Here is a 15,252-nt window from a genome sequence, read left to right on the forward strand (position 1 = left end):
TTTTTTAAATGGATGCACAGATAAAAAGATGAACATTCTGGGTTAGACCTGGGGTTGTAATGGTTTGAGAATACAAGTCAGTCATTGTGCTGCCTAATTAGATGGATTATTTAAAAGACATTTATTCTTTAGATGCAAATTAGGTTTCAGATAGCAGCAAGGATAAACCACATCCCGTTTCACATTATAGATTTGGCAATAGTGTAATAGAATATTGCACAGTTGCTCTTCCATTAAATACATATTTCAATAAACGTTTGTAATATTTAATTAATCACTCTATTATGTGTGTTCTGTATTATTCTCAGTTTCTACTTACTGTATGAAAATTACTTCCGATTAGACTTCTGAAGGCTGACTGTGAGGAAGTGAGATGGGGAAGTACATTTGCATTGCATGGTTTACTGAAACCCATGGTGTAGGTGAAAAATATTTACCTGCGCAACATTAATATGCTTCCCCAGCTCAAATTAGCCTTCAGATTTCTTTTTTGGCAGCATATTCTGCAAGAACAGTTACTGATCGTTGTAAATAAGGATCCAAGCACAGCACTCATTTGCAGTTTAATTGCTAGCCTAGTCATTATTATGGGTATGATGGGCCGAACAAAAAAGTGTTGAGAATGAATGCACTGAAGCCAACAGATGTAGTGCACTGAAGCCAGTTTAGTACAGAAGAACATCAATTACAGAACTTGGTATAAAACAGCAGACACTTTCCTAATGGCCTCCAGTGAACTCAGAGATTGGGCTTGGCATATTACCAAAAGAGGGATATTTAAAATGGTTGACGGTATTATATTAAAATGACAAAATCAACATTATCTGGCAACACTGACTGTTGAGTAGGTTTTGGAGTTACTGTACTACTAGACCTCACTTAATTGCATTCATGACTGTTGGTTCCAAAGCAAACCAATACAATAAAATAAAATGAAGCGCACATTTCCAGCAGCAAATTCAATTTACATAATATCTTAATGCAAGCAAATGAAGTGACAAGCTACCTTCTCTGGGTTACATAGATAAAGGTTTCAGTGGTAAAATTGGCTGGAAGAGTGCCAGTTTATAGCAGTATTTAAGGAAAAACTTTGTAAAGGACTGGAGTAAACAGAAAAAAAGCACTGGTGGCATTAGAAATCAAATTGACCTCAACAGTGTGCGAGTTCCCATGCAAGCGGTCCCTAGCTAATTATATCCATGTCATGGGTTTAACACTGCTGTAAAGTGCACGGTCACGATAACAATACTGTGTGTGTGTGTTTAGAATCTCGTCACCAGTAGTATGCCTCAATTAGCCGTGTTCTTTTCAATCATCTATTCCAGATGAATGCCAGTAGGAGTTCAGAAATCTGTACATGTTCCAAATTTATTGACACATTTTATAAACCAGCACAGCCAAGAAATCCTGTACATACTTACAGACAGTGTAAAGGCAGTAAGGTAAAGGAAACTAGGTAAGATGGGGGGATTAAAAGAAAATCCCTTAACGGTTACAGTCTGTTTGAAAAAAGATGATTACTCCTTCATAGAAGGATAAACTTGTTTCCCCATCTGGCTTCTAAAGAAAGAGTGGGCGGGCAAACCTTTTGTACTTACAAAGAGAAAAAATAACTTAGAAGCTATTCAATAATGAGTGAAGTGCATATGCTTACAGGGGAGCAAGCTTTATTAAATTCTTATTTCTAAATTTGAATCTCACTAGAACCAATCGTATGGATCCAATGCACTGAGTAAAGAGCTCCATTTTTAGTATGCATCTATTTTTTAACAATGCACATGGAGCTCGAATCACAAAAGGTCTGACAGCCAACAAGCCAGATTTTATGTATAAAACCTCTAACAGACATGGTGCCTTTTTTTTCTCTAGGGGATGCAACACATTCTGCTGAAACCAACAAGGAACCAAATTAACCACATTAAAATTAACAAAAAACTCTGATTGCTTCCGATTCTGGACTATCTGCCACAAGCAGCAGCTTGACCAGATGGACTGCAACATAATTCTGTTTTGTCCTGTTGTGGTGGTGAGGCAGATCATGGCTCTGGTTTAATAGCTGTTTTCCCTGGGGTCTGATCTGATGGGGTGCTCAGGAGCTGCTAGCTTGTAAATCTTTTGAAGCAGCCAACATTGCTCTTACTTTGGCCATCATATCCTGTACGGAGACAGAACGAAATAAATATTAGATAGATAGATAGATAGATAGAGAGAGAGACACAAATCTGAAAGAAGTGCACACTGTTTGCAAATGCAGATTGTTGGTTTGATAGCATGCCAAATCAAGCATCCGCCTGAGCGAAGTTACAGTAAGCATTCTCTGAAAATAGAGTCTATTAAAGTGTCAAGACGTTAATAACGCAACCCTAACATTTCTAGAACTTAATTTTTGATTAAAACAGACAGACAATCAAAATGTAATTCTTCTGAGGGCGTAGGAAGGAGAAAGGAAGGAGACATGATATGTATCCAAAAGTATTGACACCCTCCTGTCTTATCGATATTGATATAATTACTATAAAATGTGGCTCTATGCACTACATACCCATTCTTTGAATTATGGTATATAAAAGCATTTTTTGTAGTTCTAAACAATACAATTTAACAAAAACATAAAACAAAGGATGAAACTGAAGTTTAGTACAGGGATTTAACATTTAAAAGAAAGGAGGGTGCACATACTTTTAGGCACCACTGTGTATTTACTGCAAACACACTTGCAGAAAACCACTAGCAAAATGAGCTATAAAAACCACCAATAAAAACAGGTTTGAGGTATTTCAGTGCATTGTTCTAAATGACTGGATATTAATTTAGCACAAAGCCTCCCAGCTATGTCATTTTCAGCTGGCATGGCTAGATTGTTAAAGCACCTTGAGCAATCTGCAGCAATTTGTTAATGTTTAACAGAACTCAAATGAGTGCCCACAAACATTCTGTGATCTTGCACATTACAAGCAATTATAACAAACAAATGGGATATGGTATGTAATTGCTCTATAATAGCTCATACTGAAAATAGGTCTTTAAAACGTATCCTTTTACCATTACTATCTTGTGCCTTTTGTGGATAGAGCCCATTACACCGAAGGCTGGAGACAGGACTGTTTAAACCACAAGTAGCTCTGATATATAAAAAGGTACTATAAAAGTATAAAGTTATACCGCTACAAGCGAGTGCTGTATTTAAATGGTAACAAATTCATAAAAAACAAACCACTTGGATTGTGATTACATTTTACAGGAACCTCCTGGATTGAACATTCTGTTCTGACAGATTTAAGTTTACTGCATGGTTTACTTTTCTTTCTACACAGCTGTCCTGAAATAAAACATTTGATCATTTAAACCTTTTGTTTTTTACACTCCAGTTATACCTCCTTTCAAATATATATCACATATACACACACACATACACAATACAGCAATTTTGATTTAATTTATTTCAGATATCTATTGTTGACTGAAGTTGCTGAAAGTATAAGGAGAATATATTTTCTGCGGTTTCCATTATCCCTTTGGGATTTATGTTAGGAATTCTATTTTTGTAATCGTTCTTCAAGAGATGACACTCAGAAGAGATTTATGTGTGTTTCTTGTGGCCATGTAAGAAACAAGTGATGACTTTAATTTAAAAAAAGGTCACCCAACAAACAAAAGTAAAAAAATAAAATAAAAAATAGAATAAAATACTGGTATAAATATTTTCATTAAAATCAAATGGCAGAATTCATGGACTGATTTGATGATTTTTTAAAATTTTACTGTTCCTAGTGGGCAAACGGCATCACAATTTATGACGGCAACTTGGGGGTGAAACTCTTCCCATTAATCCAAAATTCGAAAAAAAAAAAAGTCAGTTTGAGGGAATTCTATCCTCACCAGCGAAACGCACAAGCACAGCAATTAACATGCAGCTTTTTTGGGAGGAGGAGTATGAGGCATGCTTGAAATGAAAGGAATCCTGATTTAAGAAGAATATTTACTGCACATTCATGCGCAAGATGTGCTGGCACGCTGCAGACAGGACACCAAAGGTTGTGGTTTCTGTATTTCATGCCTTTCAACTCAACAGGATTTTGTGCATAGCGCAGAGTCAAATCTTTATCTGGACCCTACACTGCGCACTTAGGATAAAGTTCAGGAACCGTAACCAGTAACTGAAACTTCTAAAGTGAGTTTTCAGATTTTTTTTTTTTTTTTAAATCCTGCATCAACTGCAGATTAGAGCACAGCAACACCTGTTACAGTGACCTCTTACTCATGTGCTACAACATGTAAAAGCAACAAATTCAGATTAATTGCTTTGGCTTAATGAAATTAGTAGAAAAACAGATACTGATACATTTACGCTTTCTGTATTTAGTAATCACATCTTAAAAATTTGCCCATGTCACAAAGTGTATGCCACATATCAGATTTGTCATACCAGTAGGATTAAACAGGGTCAAAACAAAAAATCATCTTTTGATAGCCAAACAGAAACGAAGAAGAAATCACATAAAACACTTGACTTCATAACATTGGGCATTTATTATATATATATATATATATATATTAATAGATTTTAAATTTAAGATGCCTTTAGCTTCACTTTCATTCAAACTGGCAAACCTCTACATTCAGAGCCACATTGTTAACATGGTAACACACTCGATGAAAGTTTTGTTAATGATATTCAGAGGTCATGTTGTTGTTCACACTTTCAGTTTTAAGCAACACATACCTGAGTGATTTTAGTTTGAACAGAGGAGACAAAAGGTGAGGATACTGGTTTGTCTTTTTCCTGAGATTCTCCCCTGGCGAGAAAACAAATAAATAATTCAAATAAAATTTGGATTATTCATTACAAATGCTATGTGCTTGACATAAAAATAAAATAAAAAAGAGTTTACAGCTGAAATGCATTCCTAAACGTTTAAGCTTCAACATATTGGGAATGTTTGTAACCAATCAAAAAACATCACGAGAAGCCCTCCATCACTTTTCATAATTTTCTGCAGCTTGTATTAGTGCATTACTGTAAAAGTATAGCATTAAATTGCATGTCGAAAAGACCAACATCTATACTTGACCTACATTCTTGACACCAATTAAATGTTTAGGCAAAATTGACGTTGGCGAACGTTTAAAACGATGAACTGCTAAAACCCCCCTGTACCCGACTCCACTGCTCAAGTCCAGCCCCACTTGCTGTACCTGGATCGCTCCTGGCTGGAGTCTCTGCTCTCCACAGGAGATATACTGGTAGAATGTGCGGAAGCTGGTTTCTTATTGGAAGCCTGCTTCGGGGAAGAGGACTGTGAACGGGACTGAGCTTTAGATTTTATCTGCGACTTTGAGCTTCTCTTCTTTCTCTTTTCATGAGGAGACCTGAGAAATAAACACAAGCCTTTTTAATATTACAAAACACCAAAACCCAAAGCACAAAATATTAGGTAAAAACTTACAACTTCCTGAAAATGTATGCAGTTCAATGAATTTGCCCACTTTGACTTACTAGTGTTAAATTTAAAAATAGGCACATTATGGTGACCACCATTTGTCGTCATTTTCTAACATTGTGCTTCATGTATTTTCAGTCTAGGAGTGGGCTTAATGGACTGAAGTCATGCATAATAAAGCTTAAGATAAATTTGAAGCTTGTATCATTGCAGTTCAAAAGCCTTGCACTAGACATTTATTTAAATTTTGTAGAGACTGGCCCACAAAATGAAGTGAAAGGTTGACAGTGTTAGTTTTAACTGTATGTTATAAATGGGGCTTCGGGGTAGGAAAACAAGGTCTTCAGCAGAAAACCAGAAGAATTGTTTAATATTTAAAATGATTGATTTTTAAACCTATAGGGAGACCTGAAGTGTTGTAAATTCCGATATACAATAATGAGAACACGCTGATAAAAAGAATAAGGACAAGAAAGGAAAAAGGACAAAAGACAAAAACAATAATTAACTAACTGTCATGGTCCGTTTCAGAAAACGGCACGGAGGGGAATTTGAATGTGTTTGATGCTCTCCCTTGCTTGAAATTAATCTCTGTCTAAGCAACGTACTGTTGTCTGAAACATTTGGCTGGACTAACAAAGTGTCGTCTCACAAGGGGCGACTCTTCCATTTGTCTAAATAAGAAACCATACAACAAAACAAGCTGGTTTCTGAGTTATCATGAAGGATGGGGTTCATCTGTGCAACACAGATTAGACAGCAGCCTTTTGATCAAAACTGAGCAGCCTTGAAGTTCAGACGTGAAGAGATGTTATTTATTTATTTTTGGTGCAGTACACTAGCCTTTTAAAGTTCTGACTTCTTTGATCTAAACACCCATAAAAAAAACATCTGAATGACTGTGGTGAGCCACCTATCTTAACTGTATTGAAGTAATATCCTTTCTCCAGATAAATATGAGGACAAGCCGACTTATTTGTAATTAAATTACATCCATTAATTGTGTGCACAGGATCCTAAAGTTAAAATGTGATGAAGATTTACTACACAGTGTTACGATGCACAATTTTCACAAGCTGAAGAACGGAGAAAGAGTCTCAGAATAAGCCAATCATTTTCTAAGTGCCAGTCGTAATTTCTTGCAGAAAAGATTGAAACCTTCTGAAGCATGGCCTACATCAGTTTTTCCTGCTCACTCTTCCGATTTATTGACCTACACAGAAAATGTTAAGAACAAAATGAAGAAAAAGGGGGGGATCCTTCAGATTCATAAACAATAACACTCTCATAAAAAAAGAATACAAGTTGCTGTCCTGATGTTTTTTGTGAACCGATAAAACTTTATTAGAAACATCTGCAAAAAGCAGTATTTTCATTTGAGCCTGAAAGGTAACACACTCCTTTAAACACATTTTAAAATCTGTATGGGGCACTGCATCAGAGCAAATAATACTATTAACAACAAAGACTGATACAGCACCTTGACCTTGAGCGTTTCTTGCTGAAGCCTGGGCCGTTACTGATCCGATAAGCACTGGGGACACATCTCTCCCTTTCTTTTTCCTCACATCTTCTTTCTGAAGAGCGATCTCGTCTTCTATTGGGAGTCCTTGACCTGGATCTTAACGACAAGGCACAAAGTGGTCGATACAGGGTTGCAGGGTTAACCCTTTGCGGTCCATTTATTAATCGCGCGTCAGGCATGCCAGGTCTAATTAATTTTCACACGCGCAGTTAATTTTATACGCGCTGTTTAAAAGTATTTTTTTTCACAGTCAAACGGGTTTAAATGGCCCTGCATATCAACAAAGCACACACTAGGCATCTCCAGCCCCGCCCCAGCCTTTTGTTTGCTATAGCGTTCAGCTGTGTAAGAAATAAATAATAATAATAATAATAATAGTCGTACATACCGATCGATCATCTCCAGATCACTCGTTTTATCACCAAACTCCTCAATAATGCGATCCAAGTCATTATTTTATTACTATAACATCTGAAAAAAGCTCTGCAAATGTCCATGATAGTCTCTGTGCGCTGACGCACTTAGCCAGCTTGTTTACTATGGACGCCCATTATCTGATACCTGATACCATGTATGACTATTCATGAAATACGCCTTTTTTTTTTTTGTTTGTTTTTTTTCCGACTTGTCTCGGCTCCTGTCGCTACCACTCGGCAATTGAATGGTTTTCTCGGCTTTTTCCGGAGAAAAAACGACTAAACACCCGTTTATTGCGTTGCTATAATGATGTCGGACCCAGTCCGACAAAGGACCTGTGAGGAATAATTGCAATGTCGGACCCAGTCCGATAATGGACCGCAAAGGGTTAATATAGCAGTATGGAGGAGGAGGAGGAGGAGGGGGAGGAGGAGGAGGGGGGGGGAATAAATAAAATAAAAAAAAAATAAAAAAAAGGGGGATTATCAAATATGAAGCTAAAAAGCCAAGACAGCCCCCAAAAAGTTTATAGATGCTGTACTATGAACCATACAGAACAATCCCTGCTCAGGGGGGATGCAAATTGAGGTTTGTAAAGCAAGCCATGATAGAACTGGATTAGTTATACTTTACAAATTGCATTTTGTTTTATAACAAAGCTGTCTATTAACAATAAAAAGAATACTTAAAACTATGTGCATGCTTCAGATGACTTCCCTTTAAAAGCACCCCCTCAATGTGGCTGAACTATGGCACCGACCTTTACACATCCCTTTTATGAATGAAATAATTACACTCGACTCAGACAACAACACTGAACAAACTCTCTAATTTATAAATCTGGCGATTGCTGGAATACAAACAAACCAATTTTAAACCATTTTGCATTTCACAGGACAGACTGATTTTGTAAAAGTGTTCCCAATTCCTCAAGTATAAACAAATGAATATTACTGCCCAGATAACATTGGTATAAAAGAGAGTCCTTGCTGATTTCAGGTATGAGCATAACAAAAAATCACGGTTGTGTAGTACAATTAAATAGCACTGAGATACATACTAATGAACTATGATTAAAGTATGAATGGTTTGTTATGACTATATAATATTTTGGGTACTGTTTTGTTGTTTTTGTTTATGAATAAGTGTTTCATATAAAACAATAATGCGTAGAGTGTTAATTTCACAATAGAAATCCATAATCTTTATAAAAATATATATTTCACAATATATATATTGTTTGAATTATATATACATTTAAATATATTTTATGTTTAAGCTTCATTGCAGTTCTCTTCTTATGTGAAAATAACTAAATATCAGTTAGGTAATTCACGACTGTGATCAAACCCTTTTGTTTATAGGGACAGGCTTATCTAACGAGAATGGTTTCAGTATACAACAAAAAATAACTACATTAGGGTAAACTTAAAGTACTGCTGTTCAACTTATCTTAGGAGCTGTAACTTCTGCATGGCATTTCATTTCCAAGGCTCACAGGAAATTAAAAACAGCTCATGTATAGGAGAGGGAAAATAGGCCAATGTAACTGGCACAGGCAATGCTTCAACATTCATCTTAATACAAGAGATGACATCAGACAACACAGATATTTGAAAGCCACTACAAACTATAATGCCTTGTCACCACAAGGAAGATAATGCATGACTAATGCGTGCCAATTAGCATGTCTGCAAAATCCTAAATTGCTAAACCTGTTAAATGTCCCATTATGGGCCGCTCCAAATAAAATAAATATAAACCGTGCAAATGCCTGTTTTGTAATATCGTTACCACTCACAAAAGGTTAAACATCACGGTCAGGTTAAGCTCAACACTAATTCATCTGTTGGCTACTATTTAGGCAATTCATCCACGTTGTCCCTACGTTAAGTACTATAGCTTCACAATACGCTACTAAGCCAACTGACCAGTTCTGCTATTTATTCACGGTCACAATCTCAACTTAGCTTTTTACAGCTTCTTGGAATTGGCTCATCCTCGGCTCCAATATTTCCATTGTCGTTGACCTGTGTAAAATGTGTTCTCACGGACATTCCGAGTACCGCAAACGTTCTAAAAATAATGGAAGTACTATGCTATATCCACTATTTTCATTTCCATTTAATCTCCTATTTAGACCTTTCTTCAGTGTCAGGACACAATATCCTGTTTTTATACAAACAGCTATTAAAAAAAAAAAAAAAAGGATTAAGTACAAAAAACAAACAAATTAATAAACCAAAAAGTGCTTCTATAAAAAAAAAAAGTTATACTGAGATCGAAGTAACTATTTATTTTTTGAAAATAAGGAATTTGGCTCATAGATTTAAGCCTTTACCATTGATAAGTGTCTCGATTAAAGCTGGAGTCTGTGATTACTGGACCATGCCACCTGCCATACACTAAGATGATGGACTAACCTTGACTTCCGTACAGTCCTATAGGCGCTTGGAAGCGCGTGCTTGGCTTTGGAACGTGAGTGGGATCTGGAGCGGGATCGAGATCTGGAACGAGACCTCTTCTTGTGCTTTTTCTTTTTCTTCTCCTTTTCTCGATCACGCAAGGAATCTTTCCTTTTACCCGACTTCTTGTTGGAGGATTTTGATTCTGCCGCTGCGAAAACTTTTGATCCAACGGATGTGGCGGCAGAAACTTCAACAATCTCCTGCTGGAAAAAACAAAAATGTTTTCTGTTTTAGGGTATTAGGAAGGTAAAATAAATACATGCTCTCTAACAGTCATGTATATATTCGTCTTGGAGCAAGCAACACCAACACCATCCTACAAGTAAATAATGGTTAAAAATAAAAACATGATTTGGTAAAACTTTGTAAGAATACAAACTCCCAATGCCCACCTACAGGTTCATGACTTGGTTAGAAATCTGCCAAAACGAAAAAATATAATTCCTAAACATGCCTCAATTCTTCCCCAAAAGAAAAACGAAGTGTTACAGGATAGGAACTTTAAACGTTTTATGTTCAAGGTAGATAATTGTAGTATTGGTGTTTCAAAACCTCTCTGTTTAAATAGCCCAGGAGACTGCATGGCTTATCCACTTGGCTGTAGAAAACATGTTGATTCCCTGCATCTGTTCAGATGAGATATGTGAAACTGCAGGCTTTCACCTTCTTAACAGAAGATTCACGACAAGTATCTGAGAATACACAATGAGCAACGCTAAGCCTTAAACCCCACGGGCAGCAGTGTGGAGTTGTGGTTAGGGCTCTGGGCTCTTGACCGGAGGGTTGTGGGTTCAATCCCCAGTGGGGGACACTGCTGTTGTACCCTTGAGCAAGGTACTTTACCTAGATTGCTCCACTAATAACCCAACTGTATAAATGGGTAATTGTATGTAAAAATAATGTGAAATAATGTATAATGTGATATGTTGTAACAATTGTAAGTCGCCCTGGATAAGGGCATCTGCTAAGAAATAAATAATAATAATAATAATAATAATAATAAAGGTCAGCTTCAGGAGTTATTGTCTGTGTCAGTCACTGTACTTTTCATACACTGCAGCCTCCCATCAAGAACACAATACTTCTTGTATCTAATCCCTAAAACACCCCATAGCACACATTAAAGTAGGATGTATAGATCTGAAAGGCTCATTTAATAAACACTGAGCTGAGGAGTAATACTTAATCAGCTTTTAAGCTCATGTGGTGTCAAGGATGAAAACAAACTTTGCTATATGAAGTACCAAATCTAATGGAATAAAAGCTTCTATAACACACCAATATACTGCATCCAAAAAACAAACAAACACTGCTATAAAAACACTTAAAACAAGAAGAATGAACTTGTTATTACTTTTGACAAAGGTAACGCCAGGATTTATAAGTGATATTAAAAAAATAATACAAAAATGACACTGTATTATTGATTAGCCAGTGCTACTGTGAATCCTTTACCACAGGGTTACTTATTCTTGCCATAATTGTAGAGCAAGGGGATATAGTCGTAAAACATAAATCAATTGTTAATGTTTCCTTTGGGTTACCTTCTGGTTTCACTATATTTTCATTGTCTTCAGTTAAAGACTAATAACAGTCAATTAATTTAATTTCAGTTATTTACATATTTAGAAATAGGGTAAATAATATATTGCTTTGAGACGAGACAATTAAAAAAATTATAGAACGTGAATAGAGGCAATGCATGACATTTTTAAAGTCAAGGTGTCACATTAGGTTTTTTTTAAGCTTTGGCTCACTTTTCAATAGCAATATAAATGTCTGTATTACTGCTACCATAATAGGTGTAAGATGAAACATACTAGACATGCTAGAAAATCTAAACGGTTGATTATCATGGCGTCTCCAAAATGAAATTTCAATTACATTTTAATACTTCCAAATCTAAGCCACCAGAAGTTACAAACATTTAGGGTAAAACTATGACCATAATATTTAGAAATAAAACAAGGAAACTTGTGTGTGTGTGTGTGTGTGAACGAAAACAATATTTACCCCTTATACTGAGCTTCCCATATCAAAACAGATATACATGTCCTGCTCAGGTTATTCAAATGCAGGGTCATTTCAGCAGTAGCACAGCTGCTGCTAACGAACATAAATCGACTGTGCCTCTCAATCTGTAATGCTGAGAATTAACTGTTTAAGTATGACTCGGCCTGACCTCCTCTGGAGGCTACTGTATAACATTAGTTATAGTGTGCTATGGAAGCTGTACATGGAGGAGGAGGAGGAACACAAACAGAACATCTCCCACTTGACGGGGCAGACATAAATAACCAAATAAAGTCATGAGTGGTACTATATAGCCATTTAGATATCTTCCACTTAGCAGAAGACACAGAGCTGAACCAATTACATGAAAGAACCACTTTAAAACAGAGCTTGCCTGTGGGATTCAAGAAAAGCTTTCAGTGTCAAAGCTTTAGTGATATTGACATCAAACAGTTTACTGAACTCCAGTATTAGTTCTTAAATTCCTTCTTGGACTTTAATCTCATGTTCATGTTTTTTTGTAACTGTCCGATCAGTAGAAAACAAAATGAGGAGATCCAGATTAGGGTCCATTTTAAATATATTATCTGTAACAATAAAAAAACAAAACTCAGTTGTCATTGGAACAACAATGTATTATAGTGGGTGTGTTTATGCAAATGATCACCAGGTAGGGAGTATCCTGTTGTAATGTTAATTTATGAATGACCTGCCACCACTCAATCACCCAGTGTCTGCCCTTCTGTTATCTGCTTTGCAGATTTATCTGAGAAATTCACATTTGTTTTTGACTCTTTGTCCAAGTCCCCTTAATATCCGATACAATTCGCACTGAATCCTTTACAGAGCTACAGTATAAATCCAGGAGACTGGGCCTTATAAAAAGATCAACTCAGCAGAGATAAAGATCTGGAGTTGCGAATGCAAACCAACAGTAGATCCAACAGTCCTAGCTTTTGTATATAAATAGGTTCTGCATATGTAATGATTTTGGTTGTTGCATCTTGCGATTCCATTCCAAATGCTTGTCTCACATGATGTGTTAAAATAGCTTTGACACATTGTAACAAATCTGCATATTCAAATTAGGTAACACTGATTTAAAAAAACATATATACACTACCGGTCAAAAGTTTTAGAACACCACCATTTTTCCAGTTTTTATTGAAATTTAAGCAGTTCAAGTCCAGTGAATAACCTGAAATGGTACAAAGGTAAGCGGTAAACTGCCAGAGGTTAAAAAAAAAAAGTTTAGGTTACCAAAAACTGAAAAATAATGTACATTTCAGAGTTATACAAAAAGGCCCTTTTCAGGGAACAAGTAATGGGTTAACAACTTACAGCTGTTCTGCAGCAATGGAAGTAAATTAAGCCTTGAAAGTTGATGCTAACAATTCCTACAGGTGTCCCAACTTTTGTTGATTACTTACAAATCCTCTGTCTATATAAAGTAAGCAAGTCTCAGTTTCAACTGTGAAGAGAAGACTTTGAGCTGCAGGTTTGACAGGTCGAGTGGCAGTAAGAAAGCCATTGCTAAGATGGCAAAATAAGAAAAAGAGGCTTGCCTGGGCCATGAGGCCTTATGGACCGATGAATCAAAATTTGAAATCTTCGGTTCATCACGCAGGGTTTTTGTACGCCGTCGAGTAGGCGAAAGGATGGTTCCTCGGTATGTGACACCAACTGTCAAACATGGAGGAGGAAGCGTGATGGTCTGGGGCTTTACTGGATCCAGAGTCGGTGACTTGCACAGAGTGAGTGGCACCCTGAAACAAAACTGCTACCACAGCATTTTGCAGCGCCATGCAATATGCTCTGGTATACGCCTAGTTGGTCAGGGGTTCATCCTACAGCAAGATAATGACCCAAAACATACCTCCAGGCTATGTCAGAACTACCTTAGAAGAAAAGAACAAGACGGTAGGCTTCATATCATGGAATGGCCAGCACAGTCTCCAGACTTAAACCCCATCGAGCTGGTTTGGGATGAACTGGACAGAAGGGTGAAAGCAAAGCAACCTACAAGTGCAACACATTTGTGGGAACTTCTGCAACAGTGTTGGGAAGAACTTTCCGAACAATATTTGATTTCCATTGTAGAAAGAATGCCACGAGTGTGTTCGGCTGTTATATCTGCAAAAGGTGGCTATTTTGATGAGTCAAAAATTTAGATTAAATTTTGTTAAACAAAACGATTCCATGATTTCTTCTTTTATCTCCAATTGTTTATTTGTTCTATGCTTTAATTTCAGAGTACATTGAGACATTAAACTGCGTAAATTTCAATAAAAACTGGAAAAATTGAGGTGTTCTAAAACTTTTGACCGGTAGTGTATATATATTATATATTCTTCCAGTGAGTTCCCCTCCCCCAACAACAACACAGAGATGTGGACAAAAAATAAAACAAAAATCTATAATAAATTAAATAACCTGAAGCCCGAAAGGTCTGTGGTCTTTGCAGTACACTGAAGCTGACAAACGATCACAGTTCAATTGTGTCCAGCCCTGAGAGAGTGCTAATTGGTATATTCACAGGGGAACCACCTCGCTGATTACTGTAAAGAGGGGCCTGGATGAAGAACCCATGCTTCATTTCCAGCAAAGAGTCTCTCTGTAGATGGATGGTTATGCTGTTCATCAATCTGTCACAGTCAGGTCAACAGATGAGCAAGAGGATCCGAGCTCACACTCTCTTTTAATCATGTCAGCGCTGAAATGAGAGATGCTGTGCTGTCAGACACAGGGAGAGAGCCGGCATGCACCTGCTGCTTCAACTGAATCCTATTCTCATTTCATTTTAGCACAAGCTTCCTGTATATATATATATATATATATATATATATATATATATATATATATATATATATATATATATATATATAATTTCATAAGACCTTCAGCTTGTTCTTTCAAAGGTTTAACAATTAGTGCATGTTTTTGTCATAAGCAAGTTGGATCCATTTCCCTAAATGAATAAGATGACAAGTGTCCTTGTTTTTACAATTTTATATCAACTGCAGTCCCCCAGGACTCCTTCACACATGAGATTTTATAACTAATGGGTATTATTTGGGTCATATATTATAAAACTAATGTAATCTCTTACTGGAGGCAATATTTGACATGGCTCTGTTAACTTAAGGCAATTATACTACTAGAAAAATGAAACATAACTGGATCGGATTTCAAACAAAATACACAAGTACTGCCACTAAGCAAACAGTAGCGTGATGCAGCTCATACGGACCTTTGAAGGAAGGCCTTCAACTTAACGTTGCTTTTTCATCACACACCTATTTAATATCTTGTTTCCAGCTGCGTTATCATATGCCATTATTTTTATATGTTGTGAAAATTCCAAATCCAATTCAGCAAAATGTGCAAT

The 15,252-nt window shown here is 36.5% G+C and overlaps 1 protein-coding gene across 8 annotated transcripts in view; it reads right to left on the minus strand.

Annotated features, from left to right (window-relative positions):
* Nucleotides 1-1,350: 1,350 nt before the first annotated feature.
* LOC117426286 (splicing factor, suppressor of white-apricot homolog) overlaps nucleotides 1,351-15,252 on the minus strand; it is a 40,911-nt gene continuing 27,009 nt past the window's right edge. For 7 of the 8 annotated variants that reach the window (XM_034043717.3, XM_034043715.3, XM_034043721.3 and 4 more), the window contains 5 exons: nucleotides 9,807-10,054; nucleotides 6,922-7,062; nucleotides 5,197-5,370; nucleotides 4,724-4,796; nucleotides 1,351-2,155 (listed from right to left, as the gene is read on the minus strand). In XM_034043717.3, coding sequence (XP_033899608.3) covers nucleotides 2,090-2,155; nucleotides 4,724-4,796; nucleotides 5,197-5,370; nucleotides 6,922-7,062; nucleotides 9,807-10,054 — 702 coding nt within the window. In that variant the 3' untranslated portion in view covers nucleotides 1,351-2,089. The remainder of the gene's footprint in view (nucleotides 2,156-4,723; nucleotides 4,797-5,196; nucleotides 5,371-6,921; nucleotides 7,063-9,806; nucleotides 10,055-15,252) is intronic. The other variant, XM_034043718.3, reaches the window with a different exon arrangement.

The sequence above is a fragment of the Acipenser ruthenus genome, chromosome 11 (genome assembly GCF_902713425.1).
Source record: "Acipenser ruthenus chromosome 11, fAciRut3.2 maternal haplotype, whole genome shotgun sequence".
In the NCBI taxonomy this organism is placed as follows: domain Eukaryota; kingdom Metazoa; phylum Chordata; class Actinopteri; order Acipenseriformes; family Acipenseridae; genus Acipenser; species Acipenser ruthenus.